Raw genomic sequence first — 23,438 nt, 5'->3', positions numbered from 1 at the left:
ATAAAAGGATATTAGACGCTTATGAAAAATGTGTTACTATATAGAATTTGCTGGGGGGGGGGAGTAGACAGAACAAAGGAGGTTGTAAGTAGTTAAATACAGTAGAGACCACTGTAAGTAGGATAGTGCAGAAAGCGGCAACTCTATCTCCAATTCATGAAGCAAGCAGAGCCACACTAAAGGGAAGGGATAACCCTCTGTCAAAATATGGCAGAAGTCAGTATGATCTTGCTGCTCCTTGCAGTACATAGTCTGATCCATCCAGGGCTGAGGTGTAAGCTGACCAGCTCCACCTCCCTTGTGGCTGAAACTATGAAGGAACCTGCTGCCCAGGCCTGTACTGTGAAACGGAGTAAGGAAACCCGTCACATAGGGATTATGACAAGTGGCAGTGGACTGGTGACTCAACGGCTATTGCTGATGAATTATTTTTCAGTTATTATTAGTTCCATGGAACTGTATGGTTTATGTAATTGATAGAATCTGCTTTCCTCGTGTGCTCGTTAGCTGTTTGATACAGTTATATTTGTTGTTTTCTTTCAACAAAAAAAAAGACACTCCGTAACTGTTGTGATCCACTTTCAGCTCCACTTTGGTACTGAAAAAGCAGCATACAAAAGCAGCAACTGCTACAGGATAAAGCAAGAATGGATTTGAATTAAAGATGAAGGACTTTAATTATTTAGCAACAGAGCAAATTGCAGGCATTGTTATAGACCTCACACTTACCCCTACAATGGTTTCGAGTTTATAGCACATACAGTACTACAGGGTTGTGCATTTTCACTATGGATCTCTTCTTGCCTCTACAGTACACCAATGCTGCCATGCCCAAAAGCAATATCTGAATGAAAAGGTTCTCCAGTCATCAGTGTAAGCTTTTAAATTCATGAGAATTCTTTTCCAGACCATGTATGCCATCATCTTACTCATCCACTCCCCTTACCATAGGTTCTCTTAGATGTTAATATAACTTTTATTAATTTTCAAAAAAAGGTTGTAAGAGATTCTGAAAATATGTTATCAAACAGGATCTTGTGGCAATATACACAGTCCATATACAGTTATAGATCACTGTCGAACAAACAGACATACAATAAAACCAAAATAAACCACAGGTGCGTGGAAGATTGAAACTAGAACTATTTATGGCACAGACATAATTGTTAAACAAAACAAGGTTACAAAACATGAACCCTGTTATATCAAGGGAAAGCAATTAAAGTCACTATGTCAGCCATACTTGTTCATAGGTCGAGGGGAGTCCTTGGCCATGTTCCTCTTGCTTAGAAATGAAATAAAGTCAGATCAAATCATTATCAACCAACACTCATGAGAATCTTCCACATTACGGAGGTAAATATATACAGGGGATTTTATTGCATTTATCCTGCAGCCATAGGCACTAGCAAAACATTCATCTTTAATTTCTCAGTGTTTACCTTGGACACAGCCTCTTAAACATGCTAAGAAGAGGACAACACTAAGATGTATGACACTGGCAATGAATTTCAAAAAATCTACCCCATATTCATGTTGGGAGGGAAAAAGATTAGTTCAGCAAAGGGGTGCAAAGCTAATTTCAGCTGGGAAAGCAAAATGTGAAGTAAGAGAGTCCCACTGAATGGCATTAGGCTCAGCAGGTTAAAACTACCAAGGAATACAACTGAAAATATCTATGCAAATTTCCCTCAGTCCACTTCTCTCAAGTGACTCTGCATGCTTATCACTCTTAGCAGTGGTGTTTTTATTTTACAATCATCAAGAAAGCCAAGCCAACTAGAGTTCATTCTGGAGCCAACTCCAGTAGCTGGCAAATCCCAGCCCTCCCTTTCCATTTTGGTTGCCATGTACCGGTAAAACCTTTCTGGTAGTAAGAGATGTTTGACAGTGGAACGGACTCCCTTGTAAAGTGGTAGACTCTCCTTCTTTGGAAGTTTTTAAGCAGAGGTTGGATGGCAACCTGTCATGTATGCCTCAGTTAAGTGCCTGCATTGCAGGGAGTTGGACTAGATGTCCCTTGGGGTCCCTTCCAACTCAACAATTCTATATTTGTATAACATAGGCTAAGCATTTGTGTAGATCCTTTGTGGGTGCTGCTGCCAGCAAAACAGAAAACTATTAGACGAATGCATAAAGAAATTTATAGATAAAAAAACAAATGGAGACCCGATTCTAACTGTGCAGCATGGCTGCCAAAAGCCACCTCAGTGTAATGGAGACACACAAACTATAGCAGCGACTTCTGTACCTGGGTACAAACAGCATTCTAGGGAACAGCTATTCTGAAATGTTGATGCCTGCCATATTCAAACTAGGGTTTTGGAAGCAATACTCCGTTTACTTTAGAACAAGGCTCAATACACACAAGTCAGACTGTTATACATAAGAGCTATTAGGTATCTACCAAATACCTAAACAATTTTGAGAAAGCAAAGATCAAGTCTGAGAATCACTGAGGTTAATTCATCTTAGTGTGTGTCTCTGCAGTAGACCAATCAGGATGATGATTCATCAGTGGAAAAGTTGTTTGTAAGAGATGCTTCAGTCTCTGGTGGGAGAAAAGCCCAATTTCCAGAAGTCCCAGTCCAATTGTTAGATCTACAGCCCTCATTGATTTATGGCTCTGGTCAGCAACTAACTGGCAAAAGGTAGTGGAAGGTGGAAGGTGGGTTTGTGTCTCTCCATCCCCACCACTGTCCAGCCAGATTTTCCTGCATCTTCCTCAATACAACAGTAGATGAGAAGAGGCAGGTGGGAGGCAGCATCCTAGACCCCACTGAATAGTTGTAGAGGACGAAGAAAGCATGTACAGGTGAACCTTGAAAAATTAGAATATCGTGGAAAGGTTCAATTCTTTCAGTAATTCAACTTAACAGGTGAAACTAATATATGAGCTAGACTCATGACATGCAAAGCGAGATATGTCAAGCCTTTATTTGTTATAATTGTGATGATTATGTCATACAGCCGATGAGAACCCCAATTTCAACTTTGGGGTTTTCATCAGCTGTACACCATAATCATCACAATTATAACAAATAAAGGCTTGACATATCTCACTTTGCATGTCATGAGTCTATCTCATATATTAAACTCCAGTAGCTAATGAAAACAATTGCTTACATAAATGGACTTTTCCACGATATTCTAATTTTTCGAGTTTCACCTGTACATTCTCACGTTGCATGGGGAAGTCAACTAGGTGGGAAGCAGCACACAGCTGTCATGTATACTACTTTGACCTGCCATGTGTCACTGGACACATTTCAACATTTACCAAGTGCAGCAGTGGCAGTAGGTCAAAAGCAGCATAAGGGAGAATCATACATGCAATTCACACATGCATCTGATGCTTCTAATGTGGCCAGCTGCCCCCCCCCAAAAAAAAATTAAGAATGTGATCTTATGTACATGAGTGTTCTGTTTCCATTCACAGAAAGGGCAGGAAGGTATTTTCTGGTCTGGGTTGATATTTGCACAACCAGCCATAGAGCAAAAAGCAGCACTTGTGGTTACAACCTAGAGAAAAGAATGGTTTCCTACTAAAAGCATCAGATGAATTGTAGTCGTGCAAATTTTCTTCGAATGTGTGAGAATTAACTTTATGGTGGTCCAAAATCCAGTGACCAATTGAACACAATGATAAACATACACATCATATATCCCTCTTGAAGAAAACTTATTGGACAAGTACAGATCTCAATATTCAATGCACTCACAGACTTTTCTACCTGACTTCTTACTCTGCTTACACTTACGAGGAATGGAATCCACTAGAAAACTGTTGTCAGTTTTCAGCATATAAGTAAGACAGAAATATTGGAACTTGTACGATGGCAAACATTTCTTAGCCTAGAAAGCTGACAGGCATGCTGTAGTTAAAGAAAACAAAAAAGGAAAGAACTTTCTTGATTACCTATTCATGTTTATTAGCACCTTGCCTTCTGGTCCATATTTTAAGGAGTTACTTGTAAAAAAAAAAGGCTAATACATACTATTTTGGCAAATATGTACAAAACATTATATACAACTAACAAATTCCATTTCACTTGCTTTGAAGGGGGGGAAATAGCAAAGGTTCATTAAGTGCTTCTTAGAGGAACTGTAAGAGCAGAGCACAGAAGGATCCCAATGCAATTGAACTTAGTGCTTAGTGGTAGAGTAGTATAATTTTTTTCTTTCACAGTAAATACGAAAAATACTTGAATGCTGATATAAAGCCTTCATAGTAAATCAGTAGCTTCACAGGAGTGCATTATTCTAGTAATATATATTAATTGCTTATTTTTTTTATTAAAAAATCTCCATGCCGCAGTGCTTTGCTTAAAATTACTTAAAATTACTCACCTTTGACTTTATGTAGAATGGAGATGACTGCTGATGTATTGCTAAGTCCATGATACTATTTGAGTTTGTGACAGTATTACTATTAGTGCGTTCATCATCTCTGCTGCTTTCATCAGATTGATCAAAATCATCACTGTCCTGGTCCATTTCTTCCTCTTCCTCCATCTCCTCCTCCTCTTGTTCACCAGCATGTTCATCTTCTTCCTCCTCTTCTTGGTTACCAGAATATTCTTCATCCACTGCAATAAACCTATTGTTGTTTTCTTCTAATTGTTCTTGCTGGGACTCATTTCTGTGGCAAAGTCCAGGCTCCCCACCACCTATTTCCCCATTCCTTGCTGCATGCGCTTCCTCTTGTTGCCGTAATTGTTGCTGCTGCTGTTGCTCCTCCTCTACCACTCGATTCATCTGCTCTTCATCGACTTGGCTTGAGGAAGCATTACCTCGAATAGACCCACCAGTTCGTCGTCTCTTACTGCCGACAGACAGCAGTTCTTGATTCATTTCCAAAAGCCAGCTTGCTACTTCTTGGACCTTTGCTAGACTATCTGAAGATGCAAATGTTTTCACATTCTGAGAAGAAAAAAAGCAGAGGTAGAGAACAAAGATTAGACACTTTATCAGTGTATCAGTTATTTATACAGAGCTCGGTTTCACGTATTGCCCTGACTCAAGAAGAGTTCTAAGCCCAGCATGGAAGCCTTATTTTAAACCTGAAGTGTAATATGGCCATTCCAATACCAAATTAAGCCCTCTTTTTATGCATTTTATAGTAAGCAATTAGTTTTATACCTTTAGATTAACTCCAAGTGTCAAGATGGAGGGGGGAAAGAATATGAACACTGAGCACTAAATGGCCCCATTAATATAATAAAGTTTTTGTGGTCCATAAAACCTAAGTTAGGCACCCTGCGCAGTGCCAATTATAATGAAAGCAATATAGAAAAAGAAATTGATCGTCTCTGAAAAGTTTCTTCTAAAAATTAATTTCCTTCATAACTGGTTAGAGAGAATGTGCTTTCCACAATTATGCTAATTATTTCATTTGACAATGTATCTTAGGCAAAGTTGTTGATGACAAGATGAAAACATGCAAAAGGTCCTCAGTTGGAAAAACAAAACAGTGGCTATTCTGTTGGATACAAAATATAACCCAAAAGACTGCATTTTAAAAGGGTATTTGAGGGGTTTATAAGAACTCAAGCTGCTAAATAAGAGTTGATGTCATTAATTAATTAATTGATCAATCATACATTTCTAGATCACACTTTTGTAGAAATACAACATGGCGGTGAACACTATACCAAAACTAACAATACCAACAAAAACATCAATAAAACATCAGGAAAAGTCTATAAATACATTTTACACATTTCACATTTTAAAGGCCTGTCTAAATAACAGAGGCAATGTCTAAAAGAAGGTGGGGTGATTTCTGCTGAACTTTTACTGGCAAGGAGTTCCGTCCACAGCACATGGCCTGCCAAACTAAAGGCTTGATCCCTAGTAAATGCCAATCAAACTTGAGGGGTGTGAGGAACTACCGGTACAAGAAGTGCCCCATCAAAGGATCTCAGTAATCGAGGTGCAGCATAAGACAGGCAGGTGGTCCTTAAGGTACATTGGTCCCAAGTTGTTCAGGGCTTTGTGAATTAACACAAGAACCTCACACCTGATCCAGTAGCAAATTGGTAACCTGTGCATATCTCTCAGCAGAGAAGTCACATGCTGCCAGTTGCCTGCTCCTGTGAGCAGTCTGGCCATAACATTCTGCACTAACTGCAGCTTTCGGATCAGCTGCAAGGGTAGCCCCACATAAAGAACTTTACAATAATCAAGTCTTGAGGTTACCAATGGAGCACTGTGGTCAAGCTACTGCGGTCCAGGAACAGGCACAGCTGGTAATACTGAGGGAGGCCAGCATGCTAGCAGAAAAAGTTTTCCAACGTACCTCGGCCACCCTGCTGGAACCAAAGGCTGCTGTAGGAGCAGAGGTGGACTACCCAGTGTGAAGTCCTTAAGGATACGCAGTTCTTCTATTTGATGCATGTACACATTTAAAGTATTATCTATGAACAGCAAACACCTGGAGGTTACGGTGAGGGACCCAGATGCTGGGCACGAAGGAGCTGCCCTTCCTGTCTACCTTCATGGCACTGATCTTAGGTCAGCTGGTGGGCAGTGTGAAACAGAACTCTGGTTATGATGAGAGCAACGAAGCCTCTGAGGACTCTGAGGTGCGTAGAGATTGCACTTTTAAAAAATGTTTATATATGCAGAAGTCTCAGCTAAATACAAATTCATTCCAAATACCTGTGTAATGGAATTAGTATAAGTATTACTTTTCAAATTAAATCATGTCATTTTAAAAAGGAAGCATACCATGTCTTTAAACATCCTAAAATTATTCGACCCCATAAGTTCAAGCTACAGCATGTTGACTGTAAGTCATGTGGAGTGATACAATGATGGAGATATTCTTTTATTTTTACCCCAAACGTATAACATAACATTGGCCATGATTTCATGTGTGATACCTATACAAAACATACCAGATTACTTGTGAGAAACATGCACCCACTGAGAAACATATTTGATTAGTTTCAAATTAAAATTTCTATAAAACTGATTTCCAATGCTATTTGTAACCCATATATTTTTGATGGTTCACTATCTACTTCACAGAGATTTCATTTAAAATACATTGTGCCAGAAGAAACACAGTTCTGTGTATAAAAATAGCAATGGCAGACACATATTTTTCAGAAGCATGTGGTTTTGGTTTTGTGTAGCACAAACAAATACACATACATATTTGCTACAAAAAAGCTTTGAATTGTGCTTAGTGATTAAGTGAGCGATTACTATCACACCAACGAATACCACTAGTAATAATGTAATAGCAGCTGTAATATTTCATTGGCTAAGTATGCAACTTTAGGAATAACTACAAGGAATTCTGGTCACAATCCGAACAAGTATTTTTAAACTAGTGTAAGGGCTTCTACTTATCCCCTTCTACTTCCCCATACTTATCCCCTTCTACTTCCCCATATGATACCACAAACTGCTTTTGCATTTCTCTTCCATTTCAGAGATCCTATAAAGCCTCTAGAGGGGAGGTTGCTCAAGATACAAAAATCAAAAAGACTTTGGGACATGTAGAACTAACTGATTGATTCTTTATATATGTGCCAACACATAATAACAGGACTAACACAATTGGAAGATCACCAATAAATTAAGGAATTAATTGATTTACAAGATCCCTTCCTTATAAAAATATCATAGATGATATAACATAATGGGTAGTGGCTGAGAGCCTGACCTAGAAGCTCCCAGTTCAGCTCTCATCTCAGTCGCAAGATCACTAGATGGCTTTAGAAAACCTACTACTCTCAGCCTTGGTCACCACAATACACACCCCAACAATAGTAGCATCATCCCTATATCTACTCTAGGGGGGCTGCTGTAAGGATTATGCAGCTAGCCTGTCAATCTATGAGGAACATTCCAAGCTATACAGGTGGCGCTGTGGTCTAAACCACTGAGCCTAGGGCTTGCCGATTGGAAGATCGGCAGTTCAAATCCCCACGACAGGGTGAGCTCCCGTTGCTCGGTCCCAGCTCCTGCCAACCTAGCAGTTCGAAAGCACTCTGGTGCAAGTAGATAAATAGGTATCACTGCAGCGGGAAGGTAAACAGCATTTCTGTGTGCTGCTCTGGTTCGTCAGAAGTGGCTTAGTCATGCTCGCCACATGACCCGGAAAAACTGTTTGCGGACAAACGTCGGCTCCTTCGGCAGTAAAGTAAGTTGAGCACCGCAACCCCAGAGTCGTTCACAACTGGACTTAACTGCCAGGGGTCCTTTACCTTTACTTTAAGGTACATTACCATCATTACCTTGTTAGGTATCATCCCATCTCCTATGAACAAGCAGCTTGGGTTATGGGAAAGCTCTCTCACACACAAACACCAGGCCCACACAATGGTATTGCAACAGTTAAGTTTAAACGTAAAATATACTCTGATCGCAACATTGATTAGAAGTACAGTATTGTCAAATATGGTTATGTTGGAAGGCTGAAAAAGAAAATATGTTAAGTGAATTCCCATGTTGATCCACTAGAGGGCAGCCGCTTCTCTGTATAACAAGTTAACCATGCTAAAAGCGAAAACAAAAAAAGTTACAGCATGCCATTAGGATCATCTGCTGAGAAACGTGCATCAGCAATTAATTTTGTCACTTCATAACAGTTTTTAAAATTATGAACTGAAGCTAAGAAATTAGTATATATAAAGTGGGTCGGATAGCTCAGCTGGTTAGAGCATGGTAGTCATAATGCCAAGGTTGCAGGTTCAATGTATGGGACAGCTGCATTTTCCGGCATGGTAGGGGGTTGAACTGATCCTCAGGGTCCTGATCGATTTATTATGAAGACAACATGTGCAGGACAAGTAGTACTGGATCTCTCTAACCAGTCTATGATAGCATTACGACAGTAGATGTATCAAATCAATACCTCATATTTTAGAAATTCGCTATCAAGTTCAGGTATGTCTCCACTGTCTTACAGTTTATTATTACCTTTTAATAATAAAAGCTGTCTTTTCCATTTTTATTAGATTTTTCTAATTCCCATAATTCTAACCTATTCAGACTTTCAAATTTGATCTCAAACAGTACTACAGTATCCCATTAAAAGTGATCAAAGGGACAGGTAGAGACAACCTGCTCCAGTACAGTGGTACCTCGACTCACAAATTACTTGACATACGAATTTTTTTACTTACGAATGGTCATCCGTTGGCGGTTTTAGATGGGGGTTTACTCGACTTATGAATTTTAGATGCGGTTTACTCGACTTACGAATTTTTCTGAATTTTTCGTTTCCAATGCATTCCTATGGGGAAATCGCTTTTTTCGACCTACAAATTTTTTGACCTACGAATGTGCATTCGGAACGGATTAAATTCGTAAGTTGAGGTACCACTGTATTTTCAAACAGGGATATTATTTGCTCTTTATTACATAAAACATCCATATCTTCTCATGAAAATGTTTCAGTGCTGATCCCAAAGGTTTAACAGGAAAAAAATCAATCATGAACTGCAACTGAGATAAAACACAGGATACTCAAAAGCCATCAATATAAATGGGAAACTGGCACTGACAAAAATATTACATTGAAGAATGGTCTTCGAGTTGGAGGATTGAGGTTAGAAATATGAAGTTGCGGCCAATGCTGTCACTAGGCTAGCAGAAGACCCTTCTGCTTGTGCAAGGAGAGTTCCTTGTCCTCTCCCCACCTCTGAAGCCCACCGTCACCAAATCCTCAAAATCTGCTCCCCAGGGGACATCCATCATGTTGATATAACCTTTGGTTAACATTTATTACAAAAATTCCAGTTTTCATTTTGTTTGCGCTTAAGTGCTGTACAAATGAAATGTATACACATAATGCATTAGTTGTTGGCAGTGTAATTCACCAAATGCTGACTTGCTACAGACAATCTGAATTTGTACATTTGTGGGCAATTTGTGCAAAGAATATTGGGGTATTATATTCCCTACATTCCCAAATGGTAAAACAAGAAAATGCTCTTGAAATAGTCGCTGTTGAAATTGGGACAACCTGGGTCTTTGTAGTCTGGTACCAATGGTAACCTTGAGGCTGGATTACTACAATATGCACTCTGTGTGGGACTGCCCTTAAATGTGACATGGAAGCTGCTCCCTCAACTGCAGAATGCAGCAGACAGACTGCTGATGGGAGCAAATGGCCAACAGCAAGCAACATCACTGCTAAAGCATGCATCCTGGCTCACTGGGTCAGGTTCAAGGTTCCTGTGTTAATATACAAAGTCCTGAACACCTTGAGTCCAGCATACCTTCAGGGCTGCCTTATATCCTGGTTCAATCGCTGAGATCTTCCAGAGGAGGGTTCTTAGCTCTTCCATGTGCTATAGAGGCCTAGGACTGGCTTCATCTAGGACAGGCATAGGGAACCTTCGGCTCTCCAGATGTTTTGGCCTACAACTCCCATGATCCCTAGCTAACAGGACCTGTGGTCAGGGATGATGGGAATTGTAGTCCGAAACATCTGGAGAGCCGAAGGTTCCCTATGCCTGATCTAGGAGTTGGGCATTTACTGTTATATGATTTCACATTCCTAATTAACCCAGGAACTAGAAGACACTTTTAAAACCTTACCTGAGTAAAACTTGTATTTCTACTAATTTACTACAGGAAATACAATTATAAGGCAAACAATATTGAATCTAAACAAAATAAAAAAATTCTTTCCAGTAGCACCTTAGAGACCAACTGAGTTTGTTCTTGGTATGAGCTTTCGTGTGCATGCACACTTCTGAAGAAGTGTGCATGCACACGAAAGCTCATACCAAGAACAAACTCCGTTGGTCTTTAAGGTGCTACTGGAAGGAATTTTTTATTTTTTTATTTTGTTTTGACTATGGCAGACCAACACGGCTACCTACCTGTAATATTGAATCTATTAAGACATGAAAAACACTACTAAACTTAAAAAACTAGTTGGATTTTATTGAGCTCCTTGGACAAAAAATGTGAGATCAGTTCATTTTAGAACTGTACGCAGCACCAATTTCAGACACTTTCCTCTGTGGGCAGCCCATTTATTTACAAAGAAAAACTAGTCTGCATGCCGCCCATTTAACAATCTATTTTTCTTTCTCCTCCAAGAGTGCCAGCTTACAAGTGGGGAGTACTTCACTGAGCTCTAGGATAATGGGGGCACAGAAGTACCCACAGGACAATGATCCATACTCAAGCTTCTTATTCTTTTTAATTAATATAAGAAGCAGATAGTCTTAAGGCACAGTATTCTAGCCTTGTAACTGCACTGTATTTCTTATTCAATGATAAGTCTGCTGTCAAAAGATGCCAATAAAATCAAGATGTTCTTCGAGTACCAGGTCCTTGAAATAACAAAGAACAACAGCTTGCAGCAGAAGGGGAATTCCATATTCAATAGTATCATGCTTTCTATTACGTTCTCTCAGTCAATTTTATGTATTTGGAACTATACATTACTGTACATTAAATAAACTCACAACATACATTCACGGATAAATTTTACTGAAAATAACAGCACTATGACTACCTTGGATTGCAATTCTAAATCCTATGGCTACCTATTCAGAAGCTGAATGGGGTTGCTTTCAAATAAATATACAGTACAGAGAATTGTTTTTTGGGGGGGGGTTTTAAGAGAGAGTTCAACAGACTAATATAGCTTTTATTCTGGAAAGCAAATGAAAGTATTATTAAATAAAATACTGCCCCTTCCAAAGCTCTGAAACTACACAGAAACTTTGGGGACTGAAGTGCAAGGAGGAGGAATCCAACAGGAAAGGACTCTGACAGAATGAAAGAATGCAGTAGCTTCAGTTGTCAAAGAGTTCAGACTTGTAAATAAAGCCACAAGGGTTACTAGCCTGTGATTTTATTTTTATTTTATATTGGGATGTTGGGGGCTGGCAGAGAGACAAAGATCTGCATTTCTGTTGAAGGCACAGAGGAGAGGGCTTCTCTTCTCTAACAACTCACTTGGCTTCTATACTGGGTGCAGAGAAGGCATAAGGCCCTTCCAATGCCTACTCTACCAGCGTACATTAAATGACTGGTTGCTTCTAGGCCAGTGCTTATATGTGAGGCTGGCAAAGCAAACATAGCACTTACCGGGGGGGGGGGCTAAAAAGTAATTTATCGGCCCATAAAAAGATGGCCCATAAAAAGATGGGTTAATAAAAGAGACGGGTCTAAAACTCCTTCCCCCCCCCAAAAAAAAAAGTTTCATAATTTGGATTTGTGTCTGGCAAAAAGCTGAATGCTACATCTACTAAGTGTAATCTCTCTCCCTCTTAATTATAGCTAGCTATGACAATAACTCTTTGAATTAAGGGTCTATATTTTTTTTAAAAAATCACTACCTTCCCCATGTGTATGTGATGTCAGGGGAGCTACTAGGGTTACACAGAGCTTACTGAAGTCCTTCTGTGAATTCTGTGTGGTCAGTATTGCAGGAGAAAAAATGTACCCCTCATAAAGGGGTAGGAAGGAAGGCAGCACAGACAAAGTCTACCTGAATTCTGCTGCAACATCAGCACATGTAACGTCCTTTATTATGCATTATCTCCTAGATTTGCAACATGAATAAAAGGTTACCTTCTACTGAGAATTAACTACAGTTAACTAGGGGGAAATATGAACTGAATTAAGAACTGCCCCTTTCAAAAGAAGTCTAAGATAATTACAAGGTGGTTACTCTTAGCTACTGCAGTACTGATTTACTAATGAATACTTGCAATATTGCACTTTCAAATATCTAACAAACTTCACATGCAATATCTAGTTGTAATCCTTACCACAACCCTGTAATCCAAGTCAGTATTATTATGCCCCATATTATATGGGTGAATTGAGGTAGGTATTTGACATATTACTGTAGCCATTATGTGAGAGTTAAATACGACTGGGCTGGATGTGGAATATATTTCATTTTTTATTAAAATTCACAGTTTTGGAAGATGAATCGCAAGGCACAGAAATTGGCAGAAAGAGAGGAAGATTGGGTTGAGACAGCGGAAATAAGGTACACACCGCCCAGACACCTGCCAACATAAACCTGTACAACCAGATATGAGCAGTTAAGATTAGTAGCAGCATACAGTACAACCGAAAAGACCAACTCCACTTGCTTTGCATGCAATTGAGAAGAGGCACTTCTGTGTATCTCTAGCATATGGATGTCCATTTCTACTACTCACTTTGATTCTTTTAATCAATTTCTTCACCACATGAAATTTTCTAGGGAAAATGTTTGCTAGTTCTTCGTCAATCAACTATCTTCACCTGCATTGGAGGGACAAAGGACGTCAAACTAGAATAGGAACTTTAAAATTCTTTGGGAACCTGTTTTCCTCCAGGTGCTGCTGGACTCCCAACTCCACTTCCTCATACCTATCCTATAGGCAGATCCAATGGATCCAAGCCAAGTGTGAGCATAATTAATTTTAAGAGTATCAAGCTCAGCTCAGGAAATTGTTTTCAGTACCAGAACTGAGTTCACAGTCCTATCTCACAAAAAAATCAGCTCCTGGTTTCTCTCTCCCCCATCACCCCAAACTTTCTTCACCTAAGCAGTCTAATTTAGCAACAAGAAAGAGGCTCTTTTATGTCTACTGTTAAACAATTGGGAATCAGAATCCTTTCAGAACAACTGCAAATCGCTCAGAAACCTACCAGTAGATCCCAATCTGCCTTCTGCCCATTCCTGTTGTACATACAGTAAGTCTTTCACAGCTCACTGACCCACTGTAACACTTCCCACAGGAGAGGGTAGTCAACGGGTCTCAAACCCTTGGTGAGTTAGGGAATTCCCCAGCATGTGAAGACAGGTCACTTCAGTGCTGCTAACGCAGCAAAAAAATAAAAATAAAAAAAATATGGGAGGCAGCCATTACAAGTTACCGGTCTCTGCAGCAAAAGCAGACAGGAAGGCACAGTGATTCTCCAGCAGTTTGACTTCACCCCCGGAGGCACACTCCATTGTCTCTCAAGACAGATGGATGCCAACAACTATTTGCTTTGTAGTGATAAATAATATTAAATTAAAAAGTAAGTGTTATGTTATCAAAGTACTTCATTCTGTAATGCATTATGAATTACTGCTATAGAATTGTGCTGATTTAATCTGGACATTATACTTCAACAAATAGACCTGTAACCTGTCAGGATTTCAAATCAGTAAGCCTCTTCATGGATCACTGCCTTGTCGTGGCGAAGGGGCTTGAACTACTCAGGGAAGCTATGGACAGGTCAAGATGGACAGGTCATAGTGGAGAGTTTGGACCAAACGTGATCCACCTGGAGGAGGAACTGGCAACCCACTCCAGTATCCCTGCCAAGAAAACTCCATGGACAAAGAGGGTGAAAGAGGAAAGCGCAAAATATGGTCTGAAGCTCAACATCAAAAAAACTAAGGTCATGGCCACTGGTCCCATCACCTCCTGGCAAATAGAAGGGGAAGAAATGGAGGCAGTGAGAGATTTCATTTTCTTGGGTTCCATGATCACTGCAGATGGTGACAGCAGTCACGAAATTAGAAGACGCCTGCTTCTTGGGGGAAAAGCAATGACAAACCTAGACAGCATCTTAAAAAGCAAAGACATCACCTTGCCGACAAAGGTCCGTATAGTTAAAGCTATGGTTTTCCCAGTAATAATGTACGGAAGTGAGAGCTGGACCATCAAGAAGACTGATCGCCGAAGAATTGATGCTTTTGAATTATGGTGCTGGAGGAGACTCGAGAGTCCCATGGACTGCAAGAAGATCAAACTTATCCATTCTCAAAGAAATCGGCCCTGAGTGCTCACTAGAAGGACAGATCCTGAAGTTGAGGCTCCAGTACTTTGGCCACCTCATGAGAAGAGAAGACTCCCTGGAAAAGACCCTGATGTTGGGAAAGATTGAGGGCACAAGGAGAAGGGGACGACAGAGGATAAGATGGTTGGACAGTGTTCTTGAAGCTACTAACATGAGTTTGGCCAAACTGCGGGAGGCAGTGAAGGATAGGCGTGCCTGGCGTGCTCTGGTCCATGGGGACACAAAGAGTCGGACACAACTGAACAACAACAAGCCTCTTCCAAGTAAACCACTTTATTCCACAGTTTCCCCTCCTGAACAGTTAGGCAGCATTCCTTGTCACTGAGCACATCAATCCTTACATGGCTATCTCTTTCCTCAAGTGTGTGTGTGTGTGTGTGTGTGTATACACACACACACACACACACACAGCAAACCTACTAATACTTTCTTCTTGGATATGGGTATTGCTGTTTAGCTATATAAGAATTCAAACAGAGAGTGATGTCCATTCAAGGCATATTCCGAGGAGTCCCAAATAAATGGGCTTGAGCTATTCTGATCCATTTATTTCAATGGGTCTATTCTGAGAAATACTAATATTGGATATCACCCATACTATCCATGTCATATACATCTAGTCATATAAATTTTCAAGTGTCCATTGTGGGAGGACATCAGTAAAGCAGAGATACAAAACAATGTAATTCGATTAAACTTTTCTCCCATCAAGTTAGTTTTCTAGACTTCAACTGTAATAATATTAAATAGAAAATAACAAACACAGAGACAAAAAAATGTTTTAAAAAATTGAGGCAAGAAACAGGAAATATGAGGCAGATTCTGGGACAGAAATGAGAAGCGTTCAAAGTTGGAAAGTACATTCTTAGTATAGAGCTTTGGAAGAGAACCACTAAGAATAAATGTTCTTTAGGACTGTATATCATTCTTATATTTAGTAACAGCTGAAACAGCAAGAAAAGATGCTTCATAGAATTAACAAGATTACTTTCTGTTTCAAGGTAAATTGGTCTCTGCACTCAAAAAGAAAAGAACACTATCATAAATGCCACCAATTTAATTTATTAATGTAATGAGATTTAAACTTTCCAAATGAGCAAGATGAAATGAGTCCAAGAACAATATCTTCAGCCATTAACATGACTAAGTGCAACATCATTTCTTACAAACGTAAGACAGCCACCACACAGCTCTAGGACAATTTCAACAAAAGTGTTTCAAATAGATATATAACATAGATATACATACACATATAGATATATAGATAGTGTTTATATTTATGGCAGCTTCTAAAAGTGGAGTCCAAGAATGCCAAGTAGCGCTTCTCCCAATTTTGGAAATCCTTTTCGGTCCTAGAGCTCCATCTCAATAGCCAGCAATGGAGCGTGTATTTATGCAAGGTGCTTTTCATGGTAGGGGGGGAAAGGCTTTTAATCTAATATTTGGAAAATTATCTAGGCTGGCTTCCCTGCTGGTTTGGGATGACTACCCCATGATTTTAAAATCCATCATTCTATGATAATGATATACGAGATACTCTGCATATTTGAGCTATCCTACAGGAATGCCTATTCTATATGATATAAAGAAGAAGCAATCCATTTTGCCAACCTAAAACTACCTTACAAAAACAAAACATGAGTTTTGTTTTTCCTCAGCTGCATTTCATTTCTACAGCAAGTTCTACAGCAGAAACAAAGCTGTTTTATGAACTTTCAACATCAACAATATTAGGAAACATAGAAAAGGGAAACCACAAAAGTGTCTTGCTCTTTCCTCAACAACCATGAACTGTAACCAAGATCGAACTTCAGTTGTCACTTGGATTTAGTGAAGCAAGAGCTTAACCTTGAGTCCCATTTGGACAACATGCCATGCCAAATTTTAGCTCAGTGCAGCATGGCAGCAAAGATGGGCAGAAACAAAGCAGTGGTGAGCACTTCTCCAGGAACCTGCACATTAATGCAGTCTCATGAACCCAAAGCATGGCTTAGTGCGTCACGCAGACCAGGCTAATACGGCTTTTTTGTGAACCAAATGTTCTGCTGTGTTGTTTTTATTAAATTTATTTTATTTTGGTGCTGTTAAGTTGTTTCAAGTTTCTACAGTGGGCTAGTAAACAAGATTATAAGCATTAACACAGACTGTACTATAGGATGAGTAATTGATCACATTTCCACTTAGGAGTAACTTCAATTATCCTTTTACCACCCAAGAAAGCAAACTTGCAAACAACCCCTTTTTGCTATCAATCAATTATAACACCATCACTTCAGCATTTTGGAAATTACTCTTGCTGCCCCCCACCCCACCATACAGTGATCATGCTAGTGAGCAGCAATAAATTATCAAATCAAAACTAGTTTCCTAAACAGTCTGGCATTGAAGCAGCATGGGGAATTAAGTAACTCTAGGCCATGCCCATCTATCAAGGTGGCAGGAAGGTGAAAAAGAAAAAGTACTATAAAGTTTAAACATGCTCACACACCAGAGCAGCGCTAACCTCTTCAACAGTGGCTGAGGCCACAAGTTCCAGAGATAGTGATAAACTAGGGCTGCTATTTATTTATTTATTTATTAGCACTTATTAGTTGCTTTTTTACCAAAAAATAAGCAAAGCAATCTAGAAAAATATTAAATGAGCATGTGACAATTACCGTATTTTTCGCTCCATAGGACGCACCGGATCATAGGGCGCGCCTCGTTTTTAAAGGAGGAAACAAGAAAAAAAAATATTTTTCTGGTTTTCCTACTCTAAAAGCCCTGGTTTTTTTGAGGATCAGCTAAAAGTTTTGCAGCTTTTTTTTGCAAAGGGAAAAGCCCTGGTTTTTTGAGGATCAGCTAAAAGTTTTGCAGCTTTTCTTGCAAAGGAAAAAGCCCTGTTTTTTTGAGGATCAGCTAAAAGTTTTACAGCTTTTTTGCAAAGGGAAAAGCCCTGGTTTCTTCAGGATCAGCTAAAAGTTTTGCAGCTTTTTTGCAAAGGGGGAAAAGCAAAGCTCCTTTTGCAAAGGGGAAAAAGCAAAGAAGAAAAGCCCCATTTTTATGGGGTTTAACTCACATTTCTGCAGCTGCTAAAGGGAGCCTTTTCTACAGTTTCCAGACAGATAATCTAATCAGCCAGTCACATGTCGCTGGGGAAACAAACAACCTCCCTCTGCAGCACATTCAACAATGGAGGGCGGGGCTGAAAGGGAGCCAGGACTCTTATCTCTCTCCCGATCTCTTGCTGATCAGCTGCTTAGCGGGGTCCTTTCAACACCCCCTTTTCTCTTTGTAAAATAAAAAGCATGATCCTCTTTTGGCCCCTGGGCAATTCAGCTCCAGGGACCACCATTCGCTCCATAAGACGCACAGATATTTCCCCTTACTTTTTAGGAGGAAAAAAGTGCATCTTATGGAGCAAAAAATACGGTAAAAATGTCCTCACAGTACAATGATGGGAAAGCCCCAGAATTAGGAGACAAAAATGCTAAGTGCCCACTTAGGGCAGGAGGCTTGAGAGGAGATGGATGCTATAGGTGACGAATAGGTGAAAATGGGAAAGGCAATATAGCGGCCAACAGATAGAAAGCAGAGAGAGAGAAAGAGAGAGAGAGAGCAGAATCCAGAACAGCATTAAATGAGCTAGTAAGGGAGGCAACATGCACTTGCCTTCTCTCTGTGTTCTAGGGAAAAGGATCACAAAATCCTTCTCTTCCCATTCAATCCCCTCTCACTAGATTAAACAATATAGACCACACAAACACCCTTTCATCAAGGAAATAAGCCCCTATGGTGAAGTCCTCACCCCCACACATAATTAAAAAAACTTTCATTTCCTACACCTTTTGAATCTCACAGTTTCGGAAGATTTTTGCATGAGAACAAGAGCTTGCATTGCTTTGGTGGCATGATCTTCCCATTACAACTAAAAACTAGGATTTGCCAGAGAAATGTGGTGTGTTCCTTTGTAGGAAGCAACTTGAACTTGTGACCTTCAATACATTACCCAACTAACACAAAAAAAACTATAGGTTGTCAGGAAAAGAAGTTTGATTTCAGCCCATCACATGTAGCCATTTGGCTGATGCATCAGTTAACAACACCTAACTATAGGTTGTCTCTCCAACAATACTTTGCTATGACAAGATATTGTGAAGAATAATAGCTGTTCTGGCTGAAACGCAATATCCAAATGGAATATGATTTTGTATACATTACGACATTGTCAAGAAAGCACTTTAACTCATCGTTCAACATTAAAGCCGTGATGGGAAAGAGTAGGAGATAGAGAAGTTTTGGAAAGCAGAATTGGAAAAACAGTATAGCAGAATTGGAAAAACTTCAGAAAATGGCAACCAAAATTATTAAGAGGTCGGAGCAACTCCCCTATGAGGAAACATTTAAACTTTTTGAGATTTTTAGTTTGGGGGGAAAGACATGTGTAAAATTATTCATGAAGTGGAGAAAATAAATAGATGTACTGTATGCTTTTCTCCTCATAACACTAGAAGCAAGAAACATCCAAAGAAGCTGGATGGTAGAAGATTCGGGACAGAAAAAACATGTACTTCTTCACAAAGAACATTGTCAAACTGTGTGATGTGATACCAAAGGATGCAGTGATGGCCACCATAACGGACAGCTTTAAAGTAGGTTTAGACAAATTCATGAAGATTACAGTTATGAATAGCTACTTTACTGCCTCCAGTTTCAGAAGTAGCATAAGAACTTGAGAAGAGGATCACACTAGTGGCCCATCCAGCCCTCCTCAGCTCCTGTCGGTTTCCACCCTCTACACACACACACACACACAATTTAAAAGCTGCTCTGTGACCTTTTTTATTTTAAGCTGCAGGGTGCATGGGAAAGTGGCTGCTGTGCTACCCTGGACATCAGCTGTTGGGCCCCACTGTGCCTCCGATCTCTTTGGGGCTTCCTTCACCCTCACAGATGGCCTCATCAGGCTCCAATGAGGGTCTCCTCGTGAACCACAAGAACTCTCCTGCCATTTCTGGGTTTGGATTTAATTATTTAATTATTTCCCAGCGCCGTGCATAAACGTGGTCATACACAAGTCAATGGCACGTAAGTGGGGACACAGCTGTTCATATTAAATAGCACTTTTTTCAGATTAAAAATGAGGGGGCAGATAGTCATCAGCACGGCCACACATCACAGAAGGTATAAGCCTTCCCACCCCAATCACAATCTCGGGGGGGGGGGGGTTCCCAAAAGCTCCTACTGACATCAAGCTAAGTTTTTGTTTTGTTTTTACTAGGATCACAACCAGAGAGGGAAAGCTTAAAGTTCCTCTCTATCCACAGAGTGCTGGCAATGACTATCATTCCCTCATCCAACCTTCACATACCTCTTAATTAACCAATGACACTATTCTAATTAAGTCATTAGTAGCATGTGGCATTAAGCCCCCAGAGATCCTTTTTCCATTGCTTGTCCATCTGGTACAGTAGATGGAAACTAAGTCAAGTATCCCACCACCAAACAATATTTCATTTTACGAAAGAGCAAGGAACGGCCTTGAGCAAGAGATGGGTGCAAACATTTGGGGACTTTTCTTCCTTTGTTGTTGCTTTTCCTATCCAGTGTCCTTCAAATGTTTGGGCTACAACTCTCATCAGCCCCAACCAGCATGGTCTAGAGTCAGGAATTCTGAGAACTATGGTGTAAATAAAACATCTGGAGAGTACTAGGTTAGGGAAGCTGTGCTGCAACTTTAACTTCAACAATTCATTAAAACACAGAAATTTTGAAGAGTTCAAACTATGTTGCTCACATTGTGTTAAGAGTAAATCCACTTTCAGTCCCACAAGGGTTGGGGGATATACAATGTAATGAAGGAGAGTTATTTATGCCTTCCATAGCAACTGCCAGACATTCTTTAGGGAGGCCCAAATCAGATTTTGAGAACTCTCAGTCAAGACACAAGGAAAACTTTCATTTTGAAGGAATAACTACTAGTCTCTCTACTACTGTTAGCCATGCTCTCATTAGACAGAGGAGTTTATAAGTATTTCTGTGCTATGAGAAATGTACTGATACCAGGAAAAGTGCTTATCTGCTTTTCCCTGATCATTAGTATGAAGCAGAATCAATGGTTGTTATAGAATCAAAATTTGCCATAAAAAATAATAATTAATAAACTATAATAAATCATTAGACCCAAACACCACATTTGGGAATTTTGGAGAAGCATTAGGAAGAGGCAGCACTGCTAGGAACAATACAAAATCTCATTAAAATTTACTATTACACAAGAGAATTGGATTGCAGTGAATGCCCTACTAGAACTCTGCATTTTAAAGCATGTGAGTAGATACAATTTAGAGAACTGTGAGAAATACCCTAACAAAGAAATTAAAAATATTTGAAAAATGGCCAGAACAGGAGCACATATAAAAAGAAGGCATACAAAGATATCCAAAGCTTATCATTATAAGAGTTACAGGGCCAAGGAATCAACAAAAGTAAACAGTTCCTATCCTATTTTTAGAATAATCGGGGGGGGGGGGTGTCTTCAAAACACGCCTGAAAGCCATGCCTGATGAATCAACTTCTGGTTGAGGTCAATCAAGCCTTTAACACAGGGAGACAACTAACATTCCTGCAGGTGATCTCAGTGAACAACAAGGGCTCAGGCTGTCCTGAAAGTCCCCTTGTCCCAAGATGTTCTGGGCTTTGAATATCAGCAAAAGAGCCTTGAAACTGGCTTGGTTAAACAGTACAAAGGATACATTCTGGTGTCACATGGACAACTGAGATCTCTCTGCACATATGCATGTGTATATGTATAAATTAGATATAGATATAGCACATGTTAAAAGTGCAGATGGAACACAAATGTTTGCTGCTGTCTAGTGAGGTAGCCATATTCATGTTACAGAAAGTGGCCCCATTCTATCCCAGCCCTCTCATCTACCACTCATTTCATAATACAGAACAAATACTACTGACCTTGGAGGCCTGTTGTAAAGATTACCAAGATAATATGCATTAAGTCTGCGGTTTATGCACATTTAACTTGTGTGCATTCAGCTTTACACAAGTGGCAATAAACAAATAAAAAACAAACAAAAAGAAGGTGGATTTCCAAGGAAATGACTTTGGAAATCCCACCTGCCATTGAACCCAATGTGTTTTGATTATACATAATTTTGCCTTTAAACGTGATCCCCAGAACATAACCCCTGTGTAAGTTGAGGGCTTACTGTATGTGAAGTACTCTGAAAACTTGAACTACACTATATGAAATAAATGCCAAATATCATCACTGACTTGGAAGACAATTTTTCCAGTGGTCTGTTTTCTCAGTTAACCATGTCTCCTCACAGTTCCCATATGGCTGAATAGAGACAATATTTCATTTAACACATGTCTGATAATTTAAATGCTTAATCATTCCTCAGAGAAACTTACATAAATTAGGGTTGATTGCAAATTAGATATAAACAAAAAAGAATAGACTATTCAAAATCAAAGCTGTACACAACGAGATCAAAGGACCAGGGCACTGAGTTTAGAGTTGAAACATGGTATACACCAGCCAGCTACACGTACACCATCTCAAAGCACAACACAATATTTAATGAAACTCATTTTAAATATGATGACAAAATATAGTGAACCAGACAAAATATTTTTTGCAGAAAATATAGTGAACCAGACAAAAGACTGATTAATGCTCAATGATTTAGGTTCTCAAGGCTGTTGAACATTTACATGACAATCAAGGATCGCCATATCCACTGAGTGGGCTGGAAAATGTCAATGAGAAAGGGGGAGCAGTCAAAAGCAAGTTATATCAGGAATGAGGTACCAACTTAAGTCAGAGGGCAAATTCTCTGAAGACATTAGCTGGGCGGCGTTAGCTAAGAGGTACATATTTTATTTACATATATTGTACAGTGTGTTTAGTATAGTGTGTGTGAACATATGACACCACTGTGATGATGTCATTACTCCCATGCAAGTGTACATAAGACTGCAGCTTAAATAGTTGCATTTAAGTCCTGTTGATTAATAGGAATCAAGTCATGACTAACTTTTCTCATCCATTTCAATAGGACCCACGTACAACTAACTTAAGTCTAGTTTGAGCTCTTGTCCAAGGAATTCTATCACTGAGGGACAACCAACAAGAACACCTCTCTCTACATGGAATATATGTTATGTACATCCAATTGTCTTGGGGACATTTGCTCCTTCAAATAAGAACAGAAGAAGACCCATCTGGTCCAACATCCTATTCTTACAGTGGCCAACTAGATGCTTGTGAGAACCCACAAGCAGGATTTGCGTACAAGAGCACCCTCCGCTTGTTACAGTGATAATTAAAATTGGTATTACAAAGGGCTTGTGCAATAGATAACAAGTTGACCTGGGATGAGGAAAACCTATATTCAAAATTTTACCCAAACATGAAGTTCAACATAGGGGTATCACTAGCATGCAACATAACACTGGGAAAGAGAAATGCATGAATCAGATTATTATTATTTTTAAAAATATTTTTTATTTTGTTGCATATCCTTGCACACTAGTTGGAATGCACTGCTTAGATTGTAAATGCCACCTACATGCTTTCCAAGGCCTGACTACAGAACTGTTTATACAAACCAGGCATTTCAAGGCTGGGAAAGGTAGAAACCAAAGGGGTCTGA

The 23,438-nt window shown here is 39.6% G+C and overlaps 1 protein-coding gene across 4 annotated transcripts in view; it reads right to left on the bottom strand.

Moving 5' to 3' along the window:
- FBXW7 (F-box and WD repeat domain containing 7) overlaps positions 1-23,438 on the bottom strand; it is a 116,322-nt gene that overhangs the window by 67,404 nt on the left and 25,480 nt on the right. For 3 of the 4 annotated variants that reach the window (XM_033160432.1, XM_033160435.1, XM_033160431.1), the window contains exon 2: positions 4,351-4,923. In XM_033160432.1, coding sequence (XP_033016323.1) covers positions 4,351-4,854 — 504 coding nt within the window. In that variant the 5' untranslated portion in view covers positions 4,855-4,923. Of the gene's footprint in view, positions 1-652; positions 1,286-4,350; positions 4,924-23,438 lie in introns of those variants that run through there. The other variant, XM_033160436.1, reaches the window with a different exon arrangement.

The sequence above is a fragment of the Lacerta agilis genome, chromosome 9 (assembly GCF_009819535.1).
Source record: "Lacerta agilis isolate rLacAgi1 chromosome 9, rLacAgi1.pri, whole genome shotgun sequence".
Lineage (NCBI taxonomy): Eukaryota > Metazoa > Chordata > Lepidosauria > Squamata > Lacertidae > Lacerta > Lacerta agilis.
Note: the sequence above shows the minus strand (reverse complement) of the source record. Positions and strands in the feature narration are given on the sequence as shown.